The sequence below is a fragment of the Leptopilina heterotoma genome, unplaced genomic scaffold, assembly GCF_015476425.1.
Source record: "Leptopilina heterotoma isolate Lh14 unplaced genomic scaffold, ASM1547642v1 Lhet_23, whole genome shotgun sequence".
NCBI lineage: Eukaryota > Metazoa > Arthropoda > Insecta > Hymenoptera > Figitidae > Leptopilina > Leptopilina heterotoma.
Window position 1 is genome coordinate 1,038,367 of NW_025110948.1, and position 24,767 is coordinate 1,063,133.

The window sequence follows — 24,767 nt, forward strand, 5'->3', positions numbered from 1 at the left end:
TCGTAAACATGCGACCCTTTCAAATATACTTTAAGATCATTTTAACTGTGTTTCATTAAGGGATTGACTTGAATTCTCTTGATATCTACCAACCAACATCGTTAACAGCGAACATGATGCCTGTGGACGAGTCGTAATTGCTGCATGCATTTAATATAGAGCAAACGACTTCTCTATCATAAACATTATTATTATGGATAAAAAGTTCTTCTTTATCCAATTATTCTACAACTCTACAACGCCTTTTTTGTTGCGAATCTAATGATTTTTTTAAAATTTTCGGTTGACATATTAGATCCGAAATTTTGAATGTTGTAAATCTAATATCACTAATAATTCATAATAAGTGTTCTCAAAAATCCGCGACTAACATTTTTTTAAGCGATTTTAAGTAAATTTTAATAATACGACTGCCATATTAAATCCGCCATTTTGAATTTCGCAAATCTAGCCTTAAATTCGAAAGTAGCGACACCAAAAACCCTTTTTTACCAAATGTTTAAAAATCTTCTTAAAGTTAATTAATTTATAGCCCCCAGGTAAAAAAGTTAACGTTAGTTAACGTCAGCTAATGCTACTAATGTTAGACTAACAATAAGTTAACTAACTTTAGGCTAACGTTAGTCTAACGCCTTTTTTTGATCACGAATATCAGATTATAACGTTAGTTAACATTAGTCTAACGTTAGTCTAACGTTAGTCTAACGTTAGTAGCTTTAGCTAACGTTAGCTAACGTTAACTTTTCCACCTGGGAATTATTTAAGCTTCTTTGCTTAATTTTAAATGTAAATGTAAAGACTAGGTTTTTCCAAAAAAGTTAGGAAGAATAGTACATAAGAATGATAAGTTTAACATTACACGATTTTAATTGTCACGTGACGTACAATGTAGCCAAAAATCCTAAAAATTTAAAGAACAAATATTATTTTTACTAATTTAAGAATTTGCCTTAATCCAACTGAGATATTTAGTAACTCTGGTATAAACTGAAGGATAATCTGTTTGTGCACAATTATGTCCCCATGAGGCAATACCTACAAGAACTCCATTTATAGTTAAAGGACCACCAGCATCTCCCTAAAAAAGAAGATTTGATTATGATGATTTCATTAAAAAAAGTGACCCACTACCATCCTTATATTTCATTATTTTTAATAAAAAAGCAACATTTAGAATTAAATGTTAAAAATTAACTTTTTAAAATAACCTTTTTTTAATTAACCTTTTTTAAAAATTAACTTTGACAATTTGAGTAAATCATAATTATCACAATAGTGCCGATAAAATTTGTACACAATTTGGGAAAATTTTGTCTTAAAGGAAAAAAAATTATGAAAAGAAACTTACCAAACATGCTCCCCTTTGAACATTTGGGTCATAAGCGCAGATTTGGGAATCATAAATTGTCAGATTTTCTTTCTTATACTTATTTACGCACAAGCTTTGCTCAGTTATAAAAATGTTAGCTTTTTGTAAAGTATTTGAGTTACGACCTGAAAGCTGTGAGAAGAATTTTTTTTAATTCGAAAAAAATTTGTATTGGAAAAATGATTGCGATGCAAGATATTCTTTTTTAGATTTTATTTCGATTTGTATACGACAGTAATCGAAATAAAATCTAAAAATGAAGTTTTAAATAAAAATTTTACTCAGTAAAAAATTAATCTTAGTCCATAAGACCGCGTATAAATTAGAAAAGAATTTTACTGAATCTTCAGTAAAAATTTGTTTCTAAAGTTTTAGAACTATAGATTTTAATTTAAAAATAGGGAAATTTTCAATCAATTTGGTTTTAAGATTGTTCTTTTGGTGTAAACTTAAAAATTTGAAATTAATAAAAGAAAAATGGAATATAAATTGCAGACTTACATTTAGAGGACCCCATCCGGAAATAACAGCTTTTTGATTCTTTTTTATAACCATTTTTGCACTCGGTAGGGTTATTGGTTTTATCGTTTTACTTGTAACAAACCTTTCTATTACCTAAATTATATAAAGTGAATAAAAATCTTTTCTACTAAATAAAAAATGTTAAAATATTAAAAAAAATGTGTTAAAATAAAATTTTGTATTATAAAGGAGACAAAAATGCTTCTTACCCTGACTAAAGCAATATCATTTTGCCAAGACTTGCTTTTATATTGAACTTTCTTATGAAAATATATTCTATCAACATAATGAATTGATTTTGGTTCATTTAGTTTTAATGAACCTGCCACAACTTTCAATGTTCTTGAACTCTGTCTGTAGAGTAATTGTTAATATTTTTTTGTAATTGCAAAAATTTTGCTTTATTTTGTGCCGATAGTTAACATATTGGATCTTAATGTAAAAATTATTATTATCTATTATTATCTAAATTTAAAAAAAATAAAAAAGTGCGACTTTAGGTCATAATGATAATAATTGTTTCAAAGAAAAATTAAATTCTTAATAAATTTCTTACAAAATGACACAATGAGCAGCAGTTAATACATATCGACTGCTTATAATAGATCCTCCGCAAATGTGATCATTGAAATAACGACTTTGCAGAGAAACCTGTACAAAATTAGTTTTTAAATTAAAACAAAATAATTATGATAATTATGAGCATAAACATTTTTTTTATTCCAAATTTTAAGCATGGAAAATAAGTATAATGAATTTAATTTATACCAAATAAGGAAACTCTCCTTTCTTAGCCTCTGTACCATTAATTATTCTAGGTTCAAGAAAATTTGATTCCAAAACATAAGCTGCAAAAAAAAGAAATAATAATAATTCACTTTACACTATAATATTAAAATCTATTCTATTTATTGTTATAATAATTAAAAATAGTTTATTAATTTTTTTAACACATTTCACCTTTTGAAATCGACAGATATCCAATAACCAGAAAAATTAAAACCCGCATTTTTAATTTGTTTAAGAAATATTATTTTTCGAATGCTTTCTAACGAATTATACTAACTCTTGAGCTTTGATCGAATTTTAAGTAAAATGAGATTAGATGTATCGATATTTGATTGCAGCTGATGTAGATATTATTATCTCTCTCAAAAAAAAACTTTGGCCAAAAATTTATATTTATTAGTGAATCATGCTACTAGGTATTTAGAACAATTTTAAATCGTTCATTATCAGAAATTATTTATTAAACAATTCCTGAATGTACGTTTCAAAAATTAGTCTACAATTTAGGCCAAAGAACGGAAGAATTAAAACTTATACAGCTTTTTGATTTTTGAATAACAATTTTTGAATATTTATTGAAAATTATAAAACTGAAATTTAAAAGATTTTCGAAAAATAAAAGTAAGAAATTTTCATATATGTTGATTTATCAACTACATCTTTTGGATAGAAAATTTTTAGTTTCTTTTAGAAAAAAAAATTTGTCTAACTTCAGTTATTTAATAACAATTTTTAACGAAATTATTATAAATTATATTTAGAAATTTATAAAAAAAAAATTTGAAGACTTTCTATTGCATGATTACAATATTTATTCAAAATAATTTTTTTCTTTTGAAAAATAAATAAATTTGGACCATTTATTCTTAATCACAATTTTTTAACAAATCTTCCGTTTTTTCGTAATAAATAATAAATATTGGTATGCTGTACACAAAAATTACTACAAATACAGAAATTAAATTTGAACGTCTTTTTCCCAAAATTTTGATCTTTTCTTTCATTCTACATACTTTTTTATTTTTTATTCTTATAGTTTGAATTTCTTATTATTGTTACATAAAAATTTTCTTCTTTTATTTAAAAAGAAACTAAAAATAAAATATAAAGTAAGTTCGTTTAATTTTTTGTTTTTTTTTTAAATATTCTAATGAAAATTACAAAATTTTTTATTTTCAAATAAGATTTTTTGAATAATTTCAGATTTAAACTTTAAAAAAATTCAATTATTAACTAATTTAGTAATTAATTATTCTTGTTTATTAATTTCAAAAATTTTAATACAATTCTTCACAAGAATTCAATTATTTTCTCAAATACAACATTCTTCGTAAGAATTCAATTATTTTTAAAAATAGTTAAATATTTTTGCAAAAATTCAATTATTTTCAAAAAAATTACACGAAAGAATTCAATTTTTTTTTAGTTCGTAATAAAATCTTAGCAAAAATTCAATTATTTTCAAAGAAATTTCACGAAAGAAATCAATTTTTCTCTTGATTCGTTATACAAAATTATAATAGAATTCAATTATTTTCTAAAATATTTAGTAAATTTTTCGAAAAAAATCAATTATATTTATAAATAGTAAAATTCTATGGAAAAATTCAATTATTTTTAATAAAATTTTAGTAAAATTTCATTAACTTCAATTTTTTATTTTAATTTTTAATAATATTTTTCTAACAAATACAATTATTTTTTAAAATTTCAATAAATCCTTCGAAACAATTCAATTACATTTATAAATAGTAAAATTCTTTACAAAAATTTAATTATTTTCAAAAAAATTTCACAAAAGAATTCATTTTTTTTTTTTAATTCGTTATAAAAAATTCCAATACAATTCAATTATTTCCTAAAATTTTGATAAATCCTTCGAAAAAATTCTATGCAAAAATCCAATTATTTTTAATATAATTTTAATAAAATTTCATAAAATTAAATTTTTTATTTTAATTTTTAATAATATTTTTCTAACAAATTCAATTATTTTCTAAAATATTTAGTAATTTTTTTTGGAAAAATTCAATTATATTTATAAATATAGTAAAATTCTATGCAAAAATTCAATTATTTTTAATACTATTTTAATAAAATTTCATGGAAGAATTCAATTTTTTTTTTTTTTTCTTCGTCAGTATTCAATTACTTTCCTAAGTAATAAAATTTTTAAATGTAATATTACATTTTTATCAAATTTTTTAATATAATTCTTTGCAACGATTCGATGATGTTTAGTATATTAATTTTAAAATTAAAAATATTGAAAAAGAAAAATTATTAAAATTTATGCGTAATTTTTTTAAATTCCGTGCAATTTTCCACAAAATTCTTTGTTTATTTGAGAATTTATTTTTTCTACCATATAGCGATAAAAATTAATTTTTGTTTAAATATTTTGTAATATACTTAATTATCATTTAATAAGTTTGCTCAGAATACATTTTATTTATCTTTTTACATTTGTATTATTAGTGGACAAGACTTGACTTTTTTAAATTTAGTATTCAACCTCTATGCTAAAAATTTATTAATTATTAAATTGTTTATGTAAGATTAAAAAAATTAAGCTCAAATATCAATAAAATAATTATTTTATGTATAAAAATGATTATATCACCAAATAATTTAAAAATTGAAGGTAACGATCACTCAAGGACTCGGAGTGATCGTTAACTTCAATTTTTAAATTATTTTCAAACTTTATTAAAAAGATCTGCTTAGGAAATTTTCAAAAAAACTAATTTTTAAAAAAAGAAGTCAGCACTTTGTGTAAATAAATAAATAAAAAATAAATTTAATAAAATAATAGGGGAATGTAGTCAAGGTTGGTCTACTGTCTAGGTAGGCCACTCGCGTTTTTTTGTCAAGTTCACTAGCGCCACCTACGCGCATATTTGTCGAAGCTTGTCTTAGTGAAACCTAACTTTTTGTTCAATTACATTTTCGGAAAATCGAAAATTGTGTTTTCTGTGACGTCGGTACAAAAAAAGCTGAAAAAAAGTTTTGTGCATAATGTGAAAAACCATTAATAAAAGATAAAAAACAAATTGAATCGTCAAGGCAAGTATGCAGAAAATTTGTGGGACTCATGGTTGAAAGATAATCAAAGTAAAAAATCGAATCCCGAAACGTATTTTTTTATGGTTACAACAATTCGCTAATGTTACTTACTGTCAAGGTCGGCCACTATGTGTTTAAAATGCGCAAAGATGAGGACGAGCTACTTCATTTGCAAAAACTGCAATTCTGTATAACTCATAATATAATTGATCATCTTATTAATATTTTTATTTAATTTTATTAATATTTTAGTGCAAAACTTTTTTTTATTTATATTTATTTTTTTATATTGTTTATTGTTATTATTTTGTTATTTCATTAAGTTACAAACTGTAAACAATAAAGAATCAATTTTCCGTAACTCCAAACATGTTATTTTATTTTTTAACGATTAATGCCCTTTGAATTTTAAACATGGCCGACCTTGACTGTAATGGCCAACCTGGACTACAAATTTTTTTTTTTTTAAATCTTTATAACTTTTTCATTTTTAAACCTGTCAATTTACTTTGTACAGAAAAAATGTTCCTATTAAACAGGACTTTCCAACCATATACTTCAATTGTCAAAATTCATTTTTAAAAAAAAGTTATAAACAAAAGTCAAAAAGGTGGCCGACCTAGACTATGTTCCCCTACAATAAATATATAGGTACTTATTAAAAAAATAAAAATTCATATATTTATATATATTTTTATTATTAAAAAGTAACAATACAGTTGAAGGAATAGTATAGTTGAGATGAGAGTATATATATTTCAGTAATAGAGATTTTCTCCAGAAAGCTTTTTTTTTTGGAATTTTCCTGTCATGTGGGTCTATTATAGATTTTGAAAAAAGTTAGACAGCATTTTTTTCTATCCAGTTCAAATATTTGGGCACTCTTGTATAAACAGATGGATAGTCTGTCTGAGCACAGCCATAAGACCACGATACAAGTCCAACTAATACTCCATTAATTGTCAACGGTCCACCAGAATCGCCCTAAAATAATAATTTTAGTAGATATTTCGTTCAGTAGACTCACTATTATTACGTTTTGAAAATAAAAATTAATATTAAAAAAAGTTATTACTTTTATTAATATTTTTTATTATTATAAAAAATATTAATATTAAACATACATGGCATGCTCCTTTTTTTATTAGTGTATCATAGGCACACACTTGAGAATCGTAAATATTTAAACCTGACATTCCATATCTTTCGCTGCATAATGATTGATTAGCTATAAAAATATCCACTAGCAGCAGTTCTAAGGAAGGTGGACCTCCTAACTATATTAAAATATTTGAATTTTAAATCACAAATTTAAGCAAAAATCTTAAAATCAAAAAAAAAATTAATAATTTATTTTAATGTTATTATTAATTATTAATTATTAATTAAAGTATTAATAATATTATTATTTATTATTAATTAATATTGTTATTAATTATTAATTATTAATTAATATTATTAAAAATTTTAATCTTAAACATTAAATATTTTTCAAAATTTACCCATTTTCGGCCAAATCCAGAAACAACGGCTACATCATTATCATTTATCACCATATCCGATTTTGGAAGAATAACATTTTTGGTCTCATTGTTCATTACAAATGGAGTTTTAACCTAATTATAATAATGTGGATATTAGAAAAAATTTCATAAAAAATATTTCATTTAAAAATTATAACTAAAAAATAGTGAATCTTACTTTAACTAAAGCGATGTCATTTATCCAAGAATTATTTGCATTATATGCTTCATGAGTTATTATTTTTTCAACAAAATAAGTGTCTTTTGGTTTTAAAAGATTAATTGTTCCCGCTACTATTTTTATCGAACCGGCATTTTTGCTAAAAAGTATAGTAATTTAATTGTATTAATGTATTATATTAATGTATTTAATTTAATTGAAAAGGTAAAAATCAATTATAAAAATAATTTTATTTATAATTAATTTTGCATTGCCGAAAAAATAAAAAACTTATTCTTTTGTAAAAGAATTAATTGTTAAACAAATTTTAAACAAAATTTGAAATTTTTTTTCAGATTATTCTTACCCTACAACACAGTGAGCGGCAGTTATCACGTAATTTTCATTTAAAATTGATCCACCGCAAAAGAAAGATGAAGGTTTAGTGTTCGTCTGAAGAGACACCTATTGTAAAAAAATCATTTTTAAAATTAAGATACTACAACGAATTTTAAATGTATTATAATTTATACTTATAATAGTTCTAATTATTATAATTTATAATTTATATTTATAATTTTTTAATAATTTTTTTATAATTTTTTATTATTTTTTTTTATACTTTATTTTTTTACGAAAAAGTCGTTTAAAAGAATTTACTTGATATGGAAGTTCTCCAGGCAATGCTTTTCTTCCATTAATAATTCTCGACTCACTTAATGAATTTCTCTCCAAGTTGAAAGCTGGGTTAATTTTAAACACAATATTAATTAACTAAATTTAATTTAAATATTTTAGAATATTACTAGAATATTATTAGAATATTATTAGAATATTATTTATTATGAATTTTATTGAATATTATTTAAATATTATTAGAATATTCTTACCATCAGACGATGCTAATAGACCAAAGGTTAAAATAATGTAAAATTTCATTTTCACTACCATCGAACGAAACTTTCTTGAAACTGTTTTTATAGCGAAAATTTCTTATCATTATTAATGAACGATAAGAATTTGTCTGATACTAATCTCCTAATGTGGAAGTTAGTATTTTTTCCTGTTAGGAAAATTATCAATTTCTAGAAAACAGATTTAGATATAATATTGTTCGCCCTGTCGAATCTTTGAAATAAGTTCAATGATAATAAAGTTGATAAAAATATTTTCAAAAGTAAACTCTGGGTCTAGAACTCTAAATTTGTTATAAGTGGAATTTTTTATTACAAAAATTTAACAAAAGGGTATAAAAATATTGCTTATTTAATTATAATAAATTGTTTATTTAACTCTATGAATATTTAAACTTTCTGAGTTTTCTGTGATCCAATTAAAAAAATCGGGAACTCTAGTAAAAACTGTTATGTGGATAATCGGTCAGGGCACAATTTTGTCCGCATTGATGATTCTTGGTATCAAAGAATTCCAGTCAAGTACAGCGGCTATTAAAAAAGTTAGAAATTAATTTTCCTTTTTAAAAAGTATGGCAATAAATTTAAAAGTATAAATTTTTTTCTTACATATTATCAATTTTTATATGGTTATTATACTTGCCACGAGAGAAAGGCAGTAGGCCTAGAAGAAAGGAACAATGTTTCATTATATTAAAGAGCCTTTCTCAATTCTTCTTTCTCGCAGAATTATTAATTTTATACTCATTAAATGAAGATAATTTAATTTAAAATTATCGTCTAGGAAATTAATGAAACAACTGATGAGATTTAATTAAAAGATGTTTATTTTTGAAGATTAATCTTTATCACGTTTTACTAACAATGGAAATAAAAAAAATCCAAAAAAGTAAAAAAAATAGTTTCACTTTGGATTTATTTTTTTGGATTTTTTGTCCTAGTCAAAAAATACAAAGAAATTAAAAATCCAATGGAAAAAAATGAGATATAAAAATTAAAATGGTTGCGCCATGAATAAAATTGTTTTTTTTTTAAAACTTTTTATAAAATAATTGAAATTCTTCTAGAAATTTTTTTATTTATGAAAAGAGTTGAAATCTTGTGAAGAATTTTTTTATTTTTGAAAATAATTCAATTTTTGTAAAGAATTTCATCAAAATAGTTGAAAATAATTGTATTTCTTGGAATAATTGTTTTAAAAATTTTATAAAATAATTGAAATTCTTCTAGAAATATTTTTATTTATGAAAATAATTGAATTTTTGTAAAGAATTTCATCAAAATTGTTAAAAATAATTGTATTTCTTGGAATAATTGTTTTAAAAATATTTTAAAGAATAATTGAAATTCTTATAGAAATTTTGTTAATTATGAAAATAATTGAATTTTTGTGAAGAATTTTCTTTTTATTTTTGAAAATAATTCAATTTTTGTAAAGAATTTCATCGAATTTGTTGAAAATAATTGTATTTCTTTGAATAATTGTTTTGAAAATGTTGTAGAATAATTTAAATTCTTATAGAAATTTTTTTTTTATGAAAATAATTGAAATTTTGTGAAGAATTTTTTTATTTTTGAAAATAATTCAATTTTTGTAAAGAATTTCATCGAATTTGTTGAAAATAATTGTATTTCTTGGAATAATGGTTTTAAAAATGTTTAATAAAATAATTGAAATTCTGTGAAGAATTTTTTTATTTTTGAAAATATTAAAATTTTTGTAAAGAATTTCATTAAAATTGTTAAAAATAATTGTATTTCTTAGAATAATGGTTTTAAAAATGTTTAATAAAATAATTGAAATTCTTCTAGAAATTTTTTTATTTAAGAAAATAATTGAAATTCTGTGAAAAATTTTTTTATTTTTGAAAATAATTGAATTTTTGTAAAGAATTTCATCAAAATTATTAAAAATAATTGTATTTCTTGGAATAATTGTTTTGAAAATTTTATAGAATAATTGAAATTCTTCTAGAAATTTTATTATTTATGAAAATAATCGAATTCCTGTGAAATTTTTATTATTTATAAAAATAATCTATTGTTTGCATACAATTTTATTAAAATTTTTTTTAAATTGAATTCTTTTTAGGAAACTTTAATAGATATTGAGAATCATTAAAATTAGAAAAATTTTTGTACAATAATTGAAATTAGGACAAGAATTTTTTTGCCATTTATGAAAATAATTGAACTTTAGAGAAGAATTTTGTTATTTATAAAGGTAATTGGGATTTTTACAAGAATTTTTTTCAAATTTTAAACAGAGTTGAATTTTATAAGAAGAATTTTATATTTTTTTAAAAATAATTGAATTTCTGCAATTATTTGTAATTTCTCCCCAAAAATTAAATTTTTTTAGTGTTTTCAACAAAAATTTTAATTAGAAAATTTTTAAATTCTATTATTTTTAAAATTGCTAGTGGCAAATAATAAAATAATAAAAATAATGAAAAATAAATATTTGAAATCATAACTTTGTAGAAAAACTTTTTTTAGAAATCAAAACTTGTTAGAAAAACTTTTTTTTAGAAAACAGATTTCAGTAGAAATCGCTGTATTTTAGACAAAAAGGAATTGGAATAAAATTAACATTGCACTAAAAAACTAAATTTCATATTAAAAAAAAATATTAGAAGTATTATTCTATTTATTACTAAACCAGCTGAAAATTAATATTAAATTAAAAATGAATTAAAAATGAATAACGAACAAATATTCTTTAGAATTAGGATTTGTACAAGACAATAGAAAATCATTAGTTTTATTTATTTCATTTCCAATACAGAGACATCATCATCAAAAAGGTCATCAATATCATGACTAGTAACAAATATCTTATTTCCTCTGGCTTCATCACCATTCTCCAGAGAAATTACAGTTTCCTTTAATTTAAATCTGTAAAAAATTATTTCAACAACTAAAACAAAAAATGAAACCACATATCCAGATAAAGCTGTATATAAAAGTAATTTTCCTAAATTTGAAACAGAACCTAAATCCTTGGTATTCAGTAATGTTTTGTCATTGAATTTATTGACACCAAACCAATTTGTTATAATAATATCATGTGAAATATTTCTCTCTCATTTCATTCTCAGTCCAGATGCAACAAAAAGAGAAATTAATTCATCCAATCTTTCCTTGTACGGTGAACTTCTTTCTAACACCAAAACTCTTCGTGTATTAAAAAATTTATCATCAAGAATAGTGCTAACTGGATGTCCAGATTTATCCTTAAGTACATCGACTAATTGTTTAGCGTACGAATTAAATATGATGCAACTGACATTTTTATCCTTAGCGAGCATTGCAATACAATCACTGTAGACATAATCATTAGGAATTATTTTCTTGGACAGAATTTCTAATGCTTCTGATCCATCATTAAGATATCTGTCAATATTCGTACCACTAATGGGTGTTAAATCCGATTTTGCTAAATCCATAAATGTTTCCATTTTCACATCGTCCGTGTTCTTAATTTTACTAGCAGTTAGACTACCTAGGAAAGTACTCGATAAATAGAAGCCAATTGCAATCAGAAATAAAAATAAAGTTCGTGTAAAATTATCATTTGGTTGTTTGGGTATTGCTACACCCAATACTGTTGCTGCTATGTACTCTGGTTTCCAGGAATTTACTTTCCTTATGACGCTCATTATTGTCCAGAGCCCAATGGAAACGATGATAAATAATAAGATTCTTTGGGCTAATTTTTTTAGACTTAAGAATTGCTCTTCTGTATTGTTGTGAATAATTGGTAGTAATGCTACTAGTGGATCCATGTCGATTGTACGTGAGTAACCATACAATCCACCTTCGGTTGATGGACGAATATTTATGGTCGTGCTGATAAGAATATTAATCTCGTTACTTATGAGTGATCCCAACATTCCCGTTGCTTTATTACCGTTAAAAATTCCAAGAGTTGAATTAATATTCGAATCGATGAATGGTGAGAAATTCATTGCCTCCGATAAGGCATTGAACATATCCATATCAGCTCCACTGTAACTATTTAACTGACCCAATTCGTCGTACATTGGTACACTGTGCGGTGGATAAAAAATTAATCCACCCGTTACTTGATAACCATTAAGATTCAATAGTTTATTTGGAAACCAAACTGTTTTTAAAGAACACTTTTTATGGGAGTACCTTTCCGTGAATGGATTGTAGTAATGGACAAAGGCTACTTTATCGATATTATCAGAACTCTTTAAAGAGCCTTTCAAATTCTTCACGTTTATTTCCAAAATTGTAAAATCGAGATAGCGAATTTTCCACATTTCGCGAAGAAGTATTTTAAAGGATGATTTTCGTTCTGTTTGGGTGATGAGGATGACATTAGGTCGAGCTTGTCCTGGTGAGAGATTTGTCAAGTAATTTATGGATGTGGAAAAATTACTCGTATGGGTGTCATTAGTGAAGGAATGCGTTAGGAGAAATAGGGATGTCTTCCTTAGACTGAAGAAGACTGGTGACTTTACGGATTGTTTTAGATCGTTCGATGACATTTTTTCCACATCAATTTGAATGTATGCCAAGTTTTTGACTATTGTCACAATTGCCGTTTGTACAATAGACTCAAAATTTAGATTTGCCAACAAGACTGTTTGATGAGGTTTTAAATTGTTTACTATGTAATTGTTTAAATTGTTCGTACATTGGTCACTGATTGTTTGCCCACTGACCACTAGTGTTATCAATGAGATGATGGAATAGTTACTTAATTTTTGGAGAATCATGTTTTTTAATTTTTTCACCTGGCAAGAGAAGATAGTTGGCAAAAAAAAGTTAGGAAATACTGTTTAATGATAGAACTTCATGTAACTGGTAAATGCAAAATTAGTAACTTGTGTTGTTAAATTATAGTTCATTTCAAAAGTGGTCATAGTGACAATTGTGTATGCAAACATAAAAAAATTGTAGTTTCCGTTTGTTTATTTTCGTTGGCAGTATTTTCAAGAAGTAAATAAAACATCAGGGTTCAGGGTTAAACGCTAATTTAACGAATTATTCGGAATAAGAATTTTATGTTTAAACATAATTTTACAAACAAATATATAATTTTACAAAATGTATTGTAAACAACTTGTTGATTGAGAGAATAATAAAAAATTATTAACTGCTGTGGCAAAACCATTAATTTAATTAGGACAAACTTTACCTGAAATTGGTTTCAAAATTTTTGATAAGTATGAAGCTAGAGTATGAGTAGATGAATCTACAGATGAAACAATTCATCTCAATGTTAAAACTGGTTTATAAAAATTTATTTTATTTATAATCAGATTGTTAATACTCTCATGGTAATGAATATTATTTCTTTTTCTACAAATACACATGATTACGATCTTTTTCAGTAGGAAATAATCAGTTCTCTTAATTATTACTAATTTTATTTATTAAAAAACGCTTTAAAAAAGTACATAAGTTATTCTAACTAGGCATTAATATATTATCAGAAACTTTTGTAAAATTTAAACCGCATGTGCTGCGATCCAATCCAAAAAGTCCGTAACTCTAGTATAAACAGTAGGATAGTCGGTTCTGGCACAACCATTATCCCAAGAAACTAGACCCACTAGGGCTCCATTAACAGTCAATGGACCACCAGAGTCACCCTAAAAATCAAAAATAATATTGAAGAAGAAATATTACTATAATTGAAGAAAGAGGGAATGAAAAAATATTAGTTACATTGCATGATCCCCTCATCACTTTAGGATCGTAAGCACAAATTTGACTGTCGTGAACATTAAGACCGAATTCGGCGTATTTTTTCACGCAATAGGTTTGATCGGCAATGACAAGATCAGCTCGTTGTAAATGATCTGGAGTTGGTCCATTAAACTGCCAAGAGAATCATTTCATTAAAAATATTATATTTTTTTAAAACAGGCAATAAAAAATACTGAAAACTGAAAATTTTACCCAAAGTCTACCCCATCCGGAGACAACTGCTTTTTGATTAGGCTTAAACACGGCATTATGATGAGGAAGAGGAATAGGTTTGATTTCATTAGTCATGACGATTGGTTCCTTTACCTATATCAAGTTCAAAACATTTTTTTAAATTAACAATTAATAATTAATTCTTGGACAAGCTTCTTCTTTTATATAACTAACACCAAAATTAATATAATATATTTTTTGTTTAATTCTACAATATTTATAAGCATAAACTTACTTTTAGTAGAGCAATATCATTCTTCCAAGCATCATATGGATTATATTCTTCATGCGTAATAATTCGTTCAACAAGGTGAACAGATTTTGGTTCACTCAATTTTAATGTACCAACGATGACTTGTATGTTAGCTGCTTTATGACTGAAAGTAGAAAATTATCTAAATCTAGTTAAAATTTTTAAATTTCTTTATTTTTTAAGGGCCACACAAATGTTCGTGTTTGAAGGTAAATATTTTTTTCTGTCAATCAATATTTCAAGGTTTGTAATAGTTTAAAAAAAAGTGTCTTACGCAGAAACACAGTGAGCTGCAGTGATCACATAGTTCTCGGTCAAAATTGAACCTCCGCAAAAGTGGAAAGTTAGATTTTTTATTTGAAGTGACACCTAAGGATTTAATTTCCATTTGAGTTACTATTTCTTTAATATTTTATCGGGTAACTTTTGTAAAGTATATATTATTAATTTTACCTGGTACGGAATTTCTCCAGGTTTTGCATCTTGTCCGTTGATGATTCTGGGTGTCAATAAGTCCCAGTCAAGAACAGCAGCTATTAAAATTGTTAAAGATTTTTATTTTTTTTTAAATTTAATAGATGATTTATAAATTATAAGATAGGTAAAAATAACTTAATTTTATGAATATTATACTTTATACTTGAATATTATACTTATTATACTTTTATTAAATGACTTACCCTGGGTAACAGCCAGGAGGCTCAGACCAAAGAACACAATATATTTCATTTTCAAATTTTCCGTTCCAAGACTGTGCCTTACTTCTCCTAAGTTTACAAATTTATACTCATTTAATCAAGATAATTTAATTAACTAGGTTATTGTATTTGATTAGATGTACTGTTTTTATAGCAAAAATTCCAAATCATTATTATTGAACGATAAGAATTTGTCTGATATTAATCTTCTAATGTGGAAGTGAATGTTTTTTCCTGTTTAAAGGAATTATCAATCTCTAGGAAAATAATTTAGATTGATTGACATTGATCGCCTTGTCGAAAAATATAAGTAATTATTGAAACAAATTCAATGATAATAAAGTTGAGAAAAATATTTTCAAAAGTAAACTCTGGGCCATGGTTGTTCTTGAATTTTAAAAAAATCAAACATTGGATTCGCAATCATCAACCCCAAAAACCCCCGAGTAACAAATTTCAATGAGATTTGAGCAATTTTAAAAAATTAGTCCGCCATTTTGAATTTTGAGAATCTGATATCAGATTCGTAATCAGCGACCCCGAAAACCTCCGAGTGACAAATTTCCATCAAATTTGAGCAATTTTCAAAAAAATTTGTCATCCTTCGTAAAATTAGGAAATTCAAGCGCCATTTTAAATTCAAAATCGAAAAAAATAGAAATTAGAAATATGTTTGTTTAAATCAAATTTAAAATATCTTTGCTAGTCAAACATATCCAAGTTTAATTGAAACATATTTTTTAGTTAATTTGAAGAAATAATTATATTTAACTCAAACATAAGTTATGGTTGATTTTTAATTATTTATAATCAACTTTGAAGTTTGAATCAAACATAAAATTTTGAAACATAATTTTTGTTTAAATCAAAACAGAAAATATGTTGGAATTAAACATAATTATTCAAACAAATATTATTTTTGAATCAAAGCAGTAGATATTTTATTATTTTCTATATATTGAGATTAAGCTTACAAACTAATTTCAATTAATGAATATCACTTAAAATTATTTTTCTATTTGAATTAAGTATGTTTTCTCAGTGCATGATTATACTGTCTTTTTCAGTAGGAAATAATCATTATTCTTAATTATTAATAATTTCTTTTATTAAAAAATGATTTAAAAAAGTACATAAATTATTTTCGCTAGGCATTATCAGATTATCAAATATTTTTAAAAAATTTAAACCGCGTGAGCTGCGATCCAATCCAAAAAGTCTGGAACTCTAGTATAGACTGTTGGATAGTCGGTTTTGGCACAACCATTAGCCCAGGAAACTAGACCCACTAGGACTCCATTAACAGTCAAAGGACCACCAGAGTCACCCTAAACAAAAAAGGAAAAATTTTAAAAATTATATTGAAGAAGAAATATTACTATTGAAGAAAAAGGTAATGAAAAAATATACTTACATTGCATGATCCCCTCATCACTTTAGGATCGTAAGCACAAATTTGACTGTCGTGAACATTAAGACCGAATTCGGCGTATTTTTTCACGCAATAGGTTTGATCGGCAATGACAAGATCAGCTCGTTGTAAATGATCCGGAGTTGGTCCATTAAACTGCCAAGAGAATCATTTCATTAAAAATATTGTATTTCTTTAAAACAGGCAATAAAAAATACTAAGAACTGAAAATTTTACCAAAAGTCTACCCCATCCGGAGACAACTGCTTTTTGATTAGGCTTAAATACGGCATTATGATGAGGAAGAGGAATAGGTTTGATTTCATTAGTCATGACGATTGGTTCCTTTACCTACATCAAAATCAGAAATTTTTTTAATTATCAAATTGACAATTAATTAAATTTTTTAATTCTTTTTACAAGCATTTTCGTTTCTGTAACTAACACCATAACTAATATAAGATATTTTTTGTTTAATTCTACAATAGTTATTTATGAGCCTAAACTTACTTTTAGTAAAGCAATATCATTCTTCCAAGCATCACGTGGATTATATTCTTTATGCGTAATAATTTGTTCAACGAGGTGAACAGATTTTGGTTCACTTAATTTTAATGTTCCTACGATGACTTGTATGTTAGCTGCTTTATTACTGAAAGTAGAAAGTTTTTTTTAGTGAAAATTGTTTAATTTCTTGATTTAAGTTCCTAGAAACAAGGCCACACAAATATTAGTATTTAAAAATAAATGTTTTTGTGTAAATAAATATTTCTTGGATTTAACAGGTTAGAAAAAATGGTCTTACCCAACAACACAATGAGCTGCAGTGATAATATAGTTCTCGGTCAAAATTGAACCTCCACAAAAGTGGAAATTTTGATTTTTGGTTTGAAGTGAGACCTACGGGATTAATTTCAATGTTGGTTACTATCTCTTTAATATTTTATAAGCTGACTTTTGCAAATTTATTAACTTTACCTGGAACGGAATTTCTCCAGGTTTTGCATCTTGTCCGTTGATGATTCTGGGTATCAATAAGTCCCAGTCAAGAACAGCAGCTATTAAAATTGTTTTGGATTCTTATTTTTATTTATAGTATTTAATGGAAGATTTATAAATTATAAAATAAGTAAAAAGAACTTAAGTTTATGAATATTATACTATTTTTAAAATTACTTACCCTGGGTAACAGCCAGGAGGTTCAGACCAAAGAACACAATATATTTCATTTTTTAATTTTTTTCCGTTCCAAGACTGTGCTTTACTTCTTCTAGGTTCACTAATTTATACTCATTTAATCAAGATAATTTAATTACAATTAACTTGTAGTTAATCACTTTTCGAGTAAAGCCTTTTGATTAGATGTGCATTACAGATTTAAATTATTTCCCAATTAATTTTGTTATATTCTTTCATCAAGATGGATATTTTTGATAATTATTTGATTAAAAGGTCTTCAAAGATATTGAAATTTATTGTTATTTATTTATATTTTTAATATTTTCTATATTTAGTTTTAAATGAGACCCTGCTTTGTGATTCAGTCGCGAAGAACACTATGTGTCATTTGAAATGGTAGAAAAATCTCTAGGCATTTGTTTATTAAATGTTGGTTTAGTTACAATTTGTCGACATTTGTCTCTTTGCATAGTAGGTCAGATATAGAAAACTTGGTTATAGTCCCAAATATACTTAAACTATGATGATATATTTTTTTCAGTGCTTTTTGGAGCCGTTGTTGACAGATTTTTAAAATTCAAAATGGTGGATCCAAAATGGCGGCCAATTGTTCAGAAACTACAAAAGGAACTTTTTTTTACATGAGACTTAATACTCGGATTACAAATCTGAAGTTATTTTAAAAAAATTCAAAATGGCAGATCCAAAATGGTGGATAGACAATTTTTTGAGATGTATGACCTACATTTTGGGTCAGAATTTTTGAATTTCTAAAAATTAACATTAGATTCGTAATCAGTGACCCCAAAAGCCCCGAGTAATAAGTTTCATTCAAAAAAAAGTTCCTTTTTGGCGCTTCTGAAAATTAGTCCGACATTTTGGATCCGACATTTTGGTTTTTTGAAAAATAACTTCAGTTTCGTAATCAGCGACCCTACGAGCTTTTAGATAATGAGTTTTAGAATTATTCAAGTTGTTCTTAGCTTCTAATTTCTGAAAATATTTTTAATTTTACAAATTTTTTTGTCTTTTTGATTTTTGGCAGCCGTAATGGCATCATAAATTAATTTATTTTTTGTTAAAACGCTCACCGGCATCTTAAAGTACACGAATGTAGGAATCTTTTAAACCATTGATTACCTAAGTTTATTTTTCTTCTAGCAGAAATTTTCCAGAAAATTTTTCTTTCTAGCTCTGTTCTTGTTGACGTGGAGTGTTCCATAAATATTTTTAAAAAATCTGTCCTCGAGATTTTACTATTTTCTGTAAAATACACTCATCTGGGAGAAAATAATTCTATTCTTTAACGTCATCGTAATTATATTATTTCTGATTACAAATAAATAACAATTAAGATAATTATATTTATTCACGCGGCCATTAAACTTGAATGTTTTGTTTATAATTGTAAATTAAAATTAAGATGAATAGGATAGGGTAATACCTGTTATCAATGAATGATTAATGATGATTTATCCAGTGAGATAATATTAATTTCCAATAATTTTTTCTCTCAGATAAATGCGTTTATCGATTGGATTAATTGTTGAAGTAATATCAATTAATTTAGGCGAAACCTTTCTTGCATGAAAAAAATAATACTATAGGAAAAAATTAATACCGAATCACTAATAATGAATTACATAAAAGAATTTCTATTGGTAGACGAGGAGGAAGAAGAAAGACTGTAAATCCGTGAAATGTATTTTCACCTTTGTATATATGAAATAACATTAAGTAAAGAGTTTAAAAGAAAAACGGCGTACAATGAGGTACTGTAGAGAACGCTCTTTATTTTTTGGGAACTTCCGTTTGATAAGAATTAATTTAGGTCATTGAAATTTATTGTGATATTTTCGCTTGTTATCAACACCACAAGTTTTCTATAATTATTCCAAACACATCGTCTATATGCATATCATTCTATACAAAGTAGTTTGAATTTTGATTAGGGATTCTTCTTTTTGATGAACTTATTTTCTTTCCCTGAAGAATTTCGATAAAGTTAAAAATTTTTAGCTTTTGAAAGTAACTACATTTCTTGTTTACTTGCAGATTAGTTATCCTAAATATGTCATAGAAGTCTTGAAAAATTTTTTAATACCAACAGTTTTATTAATTTACAAATTTCTTAAGTGAAAGTTTTTTACATTACTATTTAATTATAAAGTTACAATAGTCAAGAAAATGTAATTAGATCACGAAGAATGTATCCTAATCCAGTCTAAATATTCTGGTACTCTAGTGTAAACTGTAGGGTAATCGGTTTTTGCACAACCATTCGACCACGAAACAAGACCTACAAGAAATCCTTTAACAGTTAAGGGACCACCGGAATCGCCCTGGAATTATAAAACAATTATTTTTCTATCTGCTTCTAAAGACAAACAGATCTACCGAAATTAATTTAAATTAACGATTTAAAAACTAGTTTACGTTAGAAGATTTTTCTGAATGAATGAATAGTATAAATAAAAATGTCAATTGTTGTGTTATACCTTACAAGATCCTTTCCTAATGTCTGGGTCATAGGCACAAATATGAGTAGGATAGATAAAATGTCCATGGTCTTCATAAACTGCTCTACAGTAATTTTGATCAGCTATACGAATTTGAGCTCGTTGCATATGATCGGGTCTAGGTCCCTTGTACTGTGAAAATTTCCAATTATTTTCTAAAAAGGCCTAAGTCCCTTTTTTCGTTATTTTGGAAACTGATCCTCCGTCCAAAATTAGGAAACGGATCTTCCCTTAAATCCAATTTTAGAAAATACAATAAAAATGCAAAACTTACTTGGAGTCGACCCCAACCAGAAACCACAGCATATTCATACGCATCAATGACCATGTTATAATAAGGAAGAGGAATTTTTTGTATGGTGTTGCAAAGTATAAAACGATTTTTCACCTATGTGAAACAAAAGTTTAGATTCAAATGTATTTTTGATAATTTTTAGGCAGACAATTGTACGTACTCTTAGTAAAGCAATGTCATTTCTCCAGGAATCGGTTCTATTGTAAAATTTATGAACAATTATTTGAGAAACATAATGAACTGATTTTGGCTCGCTTAATTTTAGAGTTCCAGCTATTACTTGAATGTCAGATGCATTCTTACTGTAAAGATTAAAATTTAAAATTATTCATTTCAAGAAGATCAACTGTTGGTAAAAATAAATCACTTATAAATACATATGGAATCTGAAATAATAAAATAATTATACCTTACTACACAGTGCGCTGCTGTTATTACGAAAGCTTCATTTAAAATCGATCCTCCACAGAAATGGAAATTTTTGGCAATTTTTTGAAGTGATACCTGTGGTAAGAAAAATGTTTTACAAATTCTGAACATTTACAGTGGTCAGAAGTGTCACGTAAACGCCTCTGTTCAAATTATTTTGTGTCGTTAATGTTTATTACTTTCAAAAACTTGATTTTTGCACTACTCCAGACAGGAATATCCTAAGTCACGATTGGTTTAATTAAACTTTCATACAAGATTACTTTATTTTTAGAGTTAAGTTTGCTTTCTCTATTAATAAGACTATTTAGTAGTCCCCTCATCTTTTGGCCTTTTGCACATGTCGTCGAAATATGGGCCCTATAATTTAATCTATTGTCCAAAGTTAAATCTAGATATTTAATACTGTTCGATTTTTTAACATCCATTTTATCTAGAGTAATTTTTATTTCATCTTCATTAATCTCTTTGTCGTGTTTACTAAAAATAATAAATTCAGTCTTGTTGGCATTAATCTTAAATTTCCATCTATGATAATATTTTACAAGTACATCCAAATGTGTCTGAAAATATTTAGTTGCTTTATATTTTTTCCAAAAAGTGGAAAACACGGCTGTATCATCAATATTGAAAATTTTGTATTCTCACTTTTTGGTATATCGTTCAAATAAATAAAGAATACTGGGCCTAGAACAGACCCCTGAGGTACTCCGACTGCGAGACTTCAAGCTGCGCGCCGGCTTTTATACGTTTGCCCTACGCGGAGATGGTGGGGACCGAGTAACGCTCGAGAGTGGGGGACTCTCGGGCGCTGATTGGCTACACGCGAAGTCAGGAGCGGCGCATGATAAAATTTCGCCCTAAACTCAATAATATTCAAACGTTAATTTATTTTCAAATAGAAATAATTATTTTACGTTTAATAAATATGTACATGCCGATACGGATCTTGACGTACATATTCAGTACACTTGACGTAAAAAGAAAGAAAATACCGAACTGCTTTTTAGAAATTAAAAAAATAATTTAGAAATAGAATATTAATTTTTTTTATAATTGTAAAGAGATTGTTAACATTTAAATATTTAAAAATAAAAATAGAGTGGGGGTATTTAAACAATAGAGACAATTGTGGGTCTGGTCGTAATAAACTCTATTAATTGTATAGCTTACCCTTCTTCTTACCTAAGCATCGAACCTTTATCTTATTATTACTTTACGTAAATGTTTCAGTTTGTGTTCTGAGTTCCTGTTACAAGGTTGTATAATATTCGAAAATAAAATCAGTTCTTAAAATAAAAATTATTTAATATTTGCTTCAAACTATTTATAAACAGATAAACTATTTAATTTTTATACTATTTTTAAGAAAGACGAAAAAAAACTATTAAATTCTTTCTCGGAATTCAATATCTAAATTTAAAATTCTAAGATTTAAATAATATAAACTGATTAATTGCTAATTGAATAAAAATAAAAATTTAATGAATCCATTTGCATTTAATAATTTTCGTTACAAGTTTATTTAATTTTAAAATTACTTGAACTTTTTTCCTCGCTTTTTTCGTGTCTTAATAAAAATTACCTGGTAAGGAATTTCTCCTGGTTTGACATCTTCACCATTAATAATTTTTGGATCCAAATAATTGCTCCTTAATGTTCCAGCTATTAATTTTTAATTAGTTTATTAATTTTAGAAGTAATACAAAATATTCTTTCACTTTGAAATTTTCAATTTAAATAGATAAAAAATTTAAATAAAAATTCTTTTTATCAGCACATTTTTAAATTAAAAATATGTTTCGAAAAATTATTATAATTACCGTTGCAAAAACTTATGAGGAAAATACTTAGAAACACACTAAATATAATCATTGTCTAACTTTTGGTAATCGAGAATGACGACGTATCTTTGATTATACTTTTATTTATATACCTATTCGTCTGTTGATAATAGAGTATCATTTTTGAATGAAGATTAGGATTTGATAATTTCAAATGTGCTATTCGAATTATTTCGATTAATATTAATGTAGAAATGGAATTTCTTTTAGAAAAATCGAAATTACATTTTTTTTAAAAAAAGATTAATTAATTTTTAAACTAATAATCAGAAGGCGATAATAAAATTATTTAAAGTTTAGAAAACAATGAATAAAATGTATTTTGAGAAAATAAAATTTATTTTGACAAAATAAAATGTATTTCTATGAAATATTAAATAGCATTTGGAATACGATTATTAAATAAAAATGTCACACACACACAATATCGTTAATATGTTGAAAAGAACATTTTTCTATTTTGCATTTACTCAAAGAGAAAGACTTTCATTGAATTTATACCTTTCAAAGTGTTTCAAGCCGTTTCCTTTGCTGAGGGTGCTTTGAAGTATTTTAAACAAAAAAAAAAAAAAAAATTCGAAACAAAATACCACTACTCACAGAAATGTCAAGAATATAATTCTATTTGCACAATTTATTTTGTTCGTTTACTAAAGACATATTTCTTAAGAGTACATATATGGCTAGAAAAAAAAGAAAAAGCCCTTGACAACAAATATATATTTGTAGAGATATTGATATTTGACAGAGGTCTAAAATTGAACCAGATGCCACGGGTTGGGAGAGAGTTGAGAGGAGGAGTCGTGCGCTGATCGATCCGTCTCTAAAACGAATGTTGCATCCAGAACCACCTGCGTCTTCAAAAGCTCCACCTGCAATTGGTATATAACTATCAAAATACCGCAAGTTATACCTTTTGATTTGCAAATTGGGTCAAAATATATTCAACATTATCATTGAAGTTCGAAATATATTAGGGGAATTACTTTTACTAACTTGAAATGCTTTCAAATGCGATATGGAACATTTGCTCAATGTACGAAATGAATTTTCAAGTAAAAACTTTTCCCTGTGAGAGAGATCATAAAATTTTTACTATCTTCTAAAAAAATATAATGAGATAAAGAATAGAGGAAAAGTTACTTCTAGATACTAGAAGGTGCATTAAAAATTTTTCTCTAAATGGAAAAATGTTATTTGAAAATTCATGATCATGTTTTGCAGCATTATTTGTCGGAGATGAAAAACATTTTTGGATCATTCTTAAATGTGGTTTCTTGCCCAGTGGACTCGAATACTATTGAGGGCCAAATCATTAAAAAGATGTCTTATAAAAATGCCTTTATGGCAAATGTCACCAAAGCAGTTGGGAGTATGGATTTGGAGCAGTTAGGAGTTCAAGAGGAAACACTTGATATCTGACATAATCACTCAAACAGGGATCCCAGGGGTCTTCCACCTACGAATTTTGAAGTCTGACGGTAGTTCCAAAGGAAAATTGTTCAAGCAAGGACGGAAGTGGTTTTTAGTGGGTCGATCAAGACAAGAGTGATCATCCGTACATAATCTTGAAATGCAGATTTCTGTATTCCAAAAATCTGACAACGGATTTTTCACTTGCCCCAAAAGATCCAAAAATAGTACCCAATCGAATACTTAAGGCTAAGCTAGACTAATTAGAAGTGCTGCTAGGAATTTGTCAGGTAATTAGACGTTCACTGTGAGGAGTGCTTCTTTAATTCTTTGTCTTGGTTTCATTATTGAAACATAACAATTTAATTTTTCACAAAATTCCAACTCTTCCTATTACAGATTCTCTGGAGTCTTTTCTTGTC

At 25.9% G+C, this 24,767-nt stretch overlaps 5 protein-coding genes across 7 annotated transcripts in view; 1 reads left to right on the forward strand and 4 right to left on the reverse strand.

Annotated features, from left to right (window-relative positions):
* LOC122502475 overlaps positions 1–24,767 on the forward strand; it is a 156,980-nt gene that overhangs the window by 22,933 nt on the left and 109,280 nt on the right. The window lies entirely within an intron of this gene.
* LOC122502480 (chymotrypsin-2-like) lies at positions 845–2,969 on the reverse strand. Its single transcript, XM_043612558.1, has 7 exons — positions 2,852–2,969; positions 2,660–2,739; positions 2,448–2,542; positions 2,101–2,245; positions 1,871–1,984; positions 1,349–1,501; positions 845–1,078 (listed from the first exon to the last, which is right to left on the reverse strand). Exons 1-7 carry the CDS (start codon positions 2,898–2,900, stop codon positions 938–940), a joined length of 777 nt encoding a protein of 258 aa, XP_043468493.1. The 5' UTR covers positions 2,901–2,969; the 3' UTR covers positions 845–937.
* Positions 6,426–8,397, reverse strand: LOC122502478 (chymotrypsin-2-like). Its single transcript, XM_043612555.1, has 7 exons — positions 8,320–8,397; positions 8,090–8,172; positions 7,797–7,894; positions 7,448–7,589; positions 7,249–7,362; positions 6,871–7,023; positions 6,426–6,730 (listed from the first exon to the last, which is right to left on the reverse strand). Exons 1-7 carry the CDS (start codon positions 8,378–8,380, stop codon positions 6,587–6,589), a joined length of 795 nt encoding a protein of 264 aa, XP_043468490.1. The 5' UTR covers positions 8,381–8,397; the 3' UTR covers positions 6,426–6,586.
* LOC122502477 (chymotrypsin-2-like) lies at positions 13,736–19,594 on the reverse strand. 3 transcript variants are annotated; one of them, XM_043612552.1, is made up of 8 exons: positions 19,558–19,594; positions 15,238–15,324; positions 15,011–15,090; positions 14,832–14,926; positions 14,540–14,681; positions 14,284–14,397; positions 14,050–14,202; positions 13,736–13,973 (listed from the first exon to the last, which is right to left on the reverse strand). In XM_043612552.1, exons 1-8 carry the CDS (start codon positions 19,577–19,579, stop codon positions 13,830–13,832), a joined length of 837 nt encoding a protein of 278 aa, XP_043468487.1. In that variant the 5' UTR covers positions 19,580–19,594; the 3' UTR covers positions 13,736–13,829. The 3 variants fall into 3 exon arrangements, with proteins under 3 accessions (XP_043468487.1, XP_043468488.1, XP_043468489.1); XM_043612553.1 differs by lacking the exons at positions 15,238–15,324; positions 19,558–19,594 and adding an exon at positions 17,847–17,910; XM_043612554.1 differs by lacking the exons at positions 13,736–13,973; positions 14,050–14,202; positions 14,284–14,397; ... (3 more) ...; positions 15,238–15,324; positions 19,558–19,594 and adding exons at positions 16,395–16,583; positions 16,670–16,822; positions 16,904–17,017; ... (2 more) ...; positions 17,645–17,724; positions 17,847–18,535.
* Positions 19,939–22,999, reverse strand: LOC122502479 (chymotrypsin-2-like). The gene is made up of 7 exons (XM_043612556.1): positions 22,912–22,999; positions 22,674–22,753; positions 21,069–21,163; positions 20,820–20,961; positions 20,639–20,752; positions 20,344–20,496; positions 19,939–20,187 (listed from the first exon to the last, which is right to left on the reverse strand). Exons 1-7 carry the CDS (start codon positions 22,961–22,963, stop codon positions 20,044–20,046), a joined length of 780 nt encoding a protein of 259 aa, XP_043468491.1. The 5' UTR covers positions 22,964–22,999; the 3' UTR covers positions 19,939–20,043.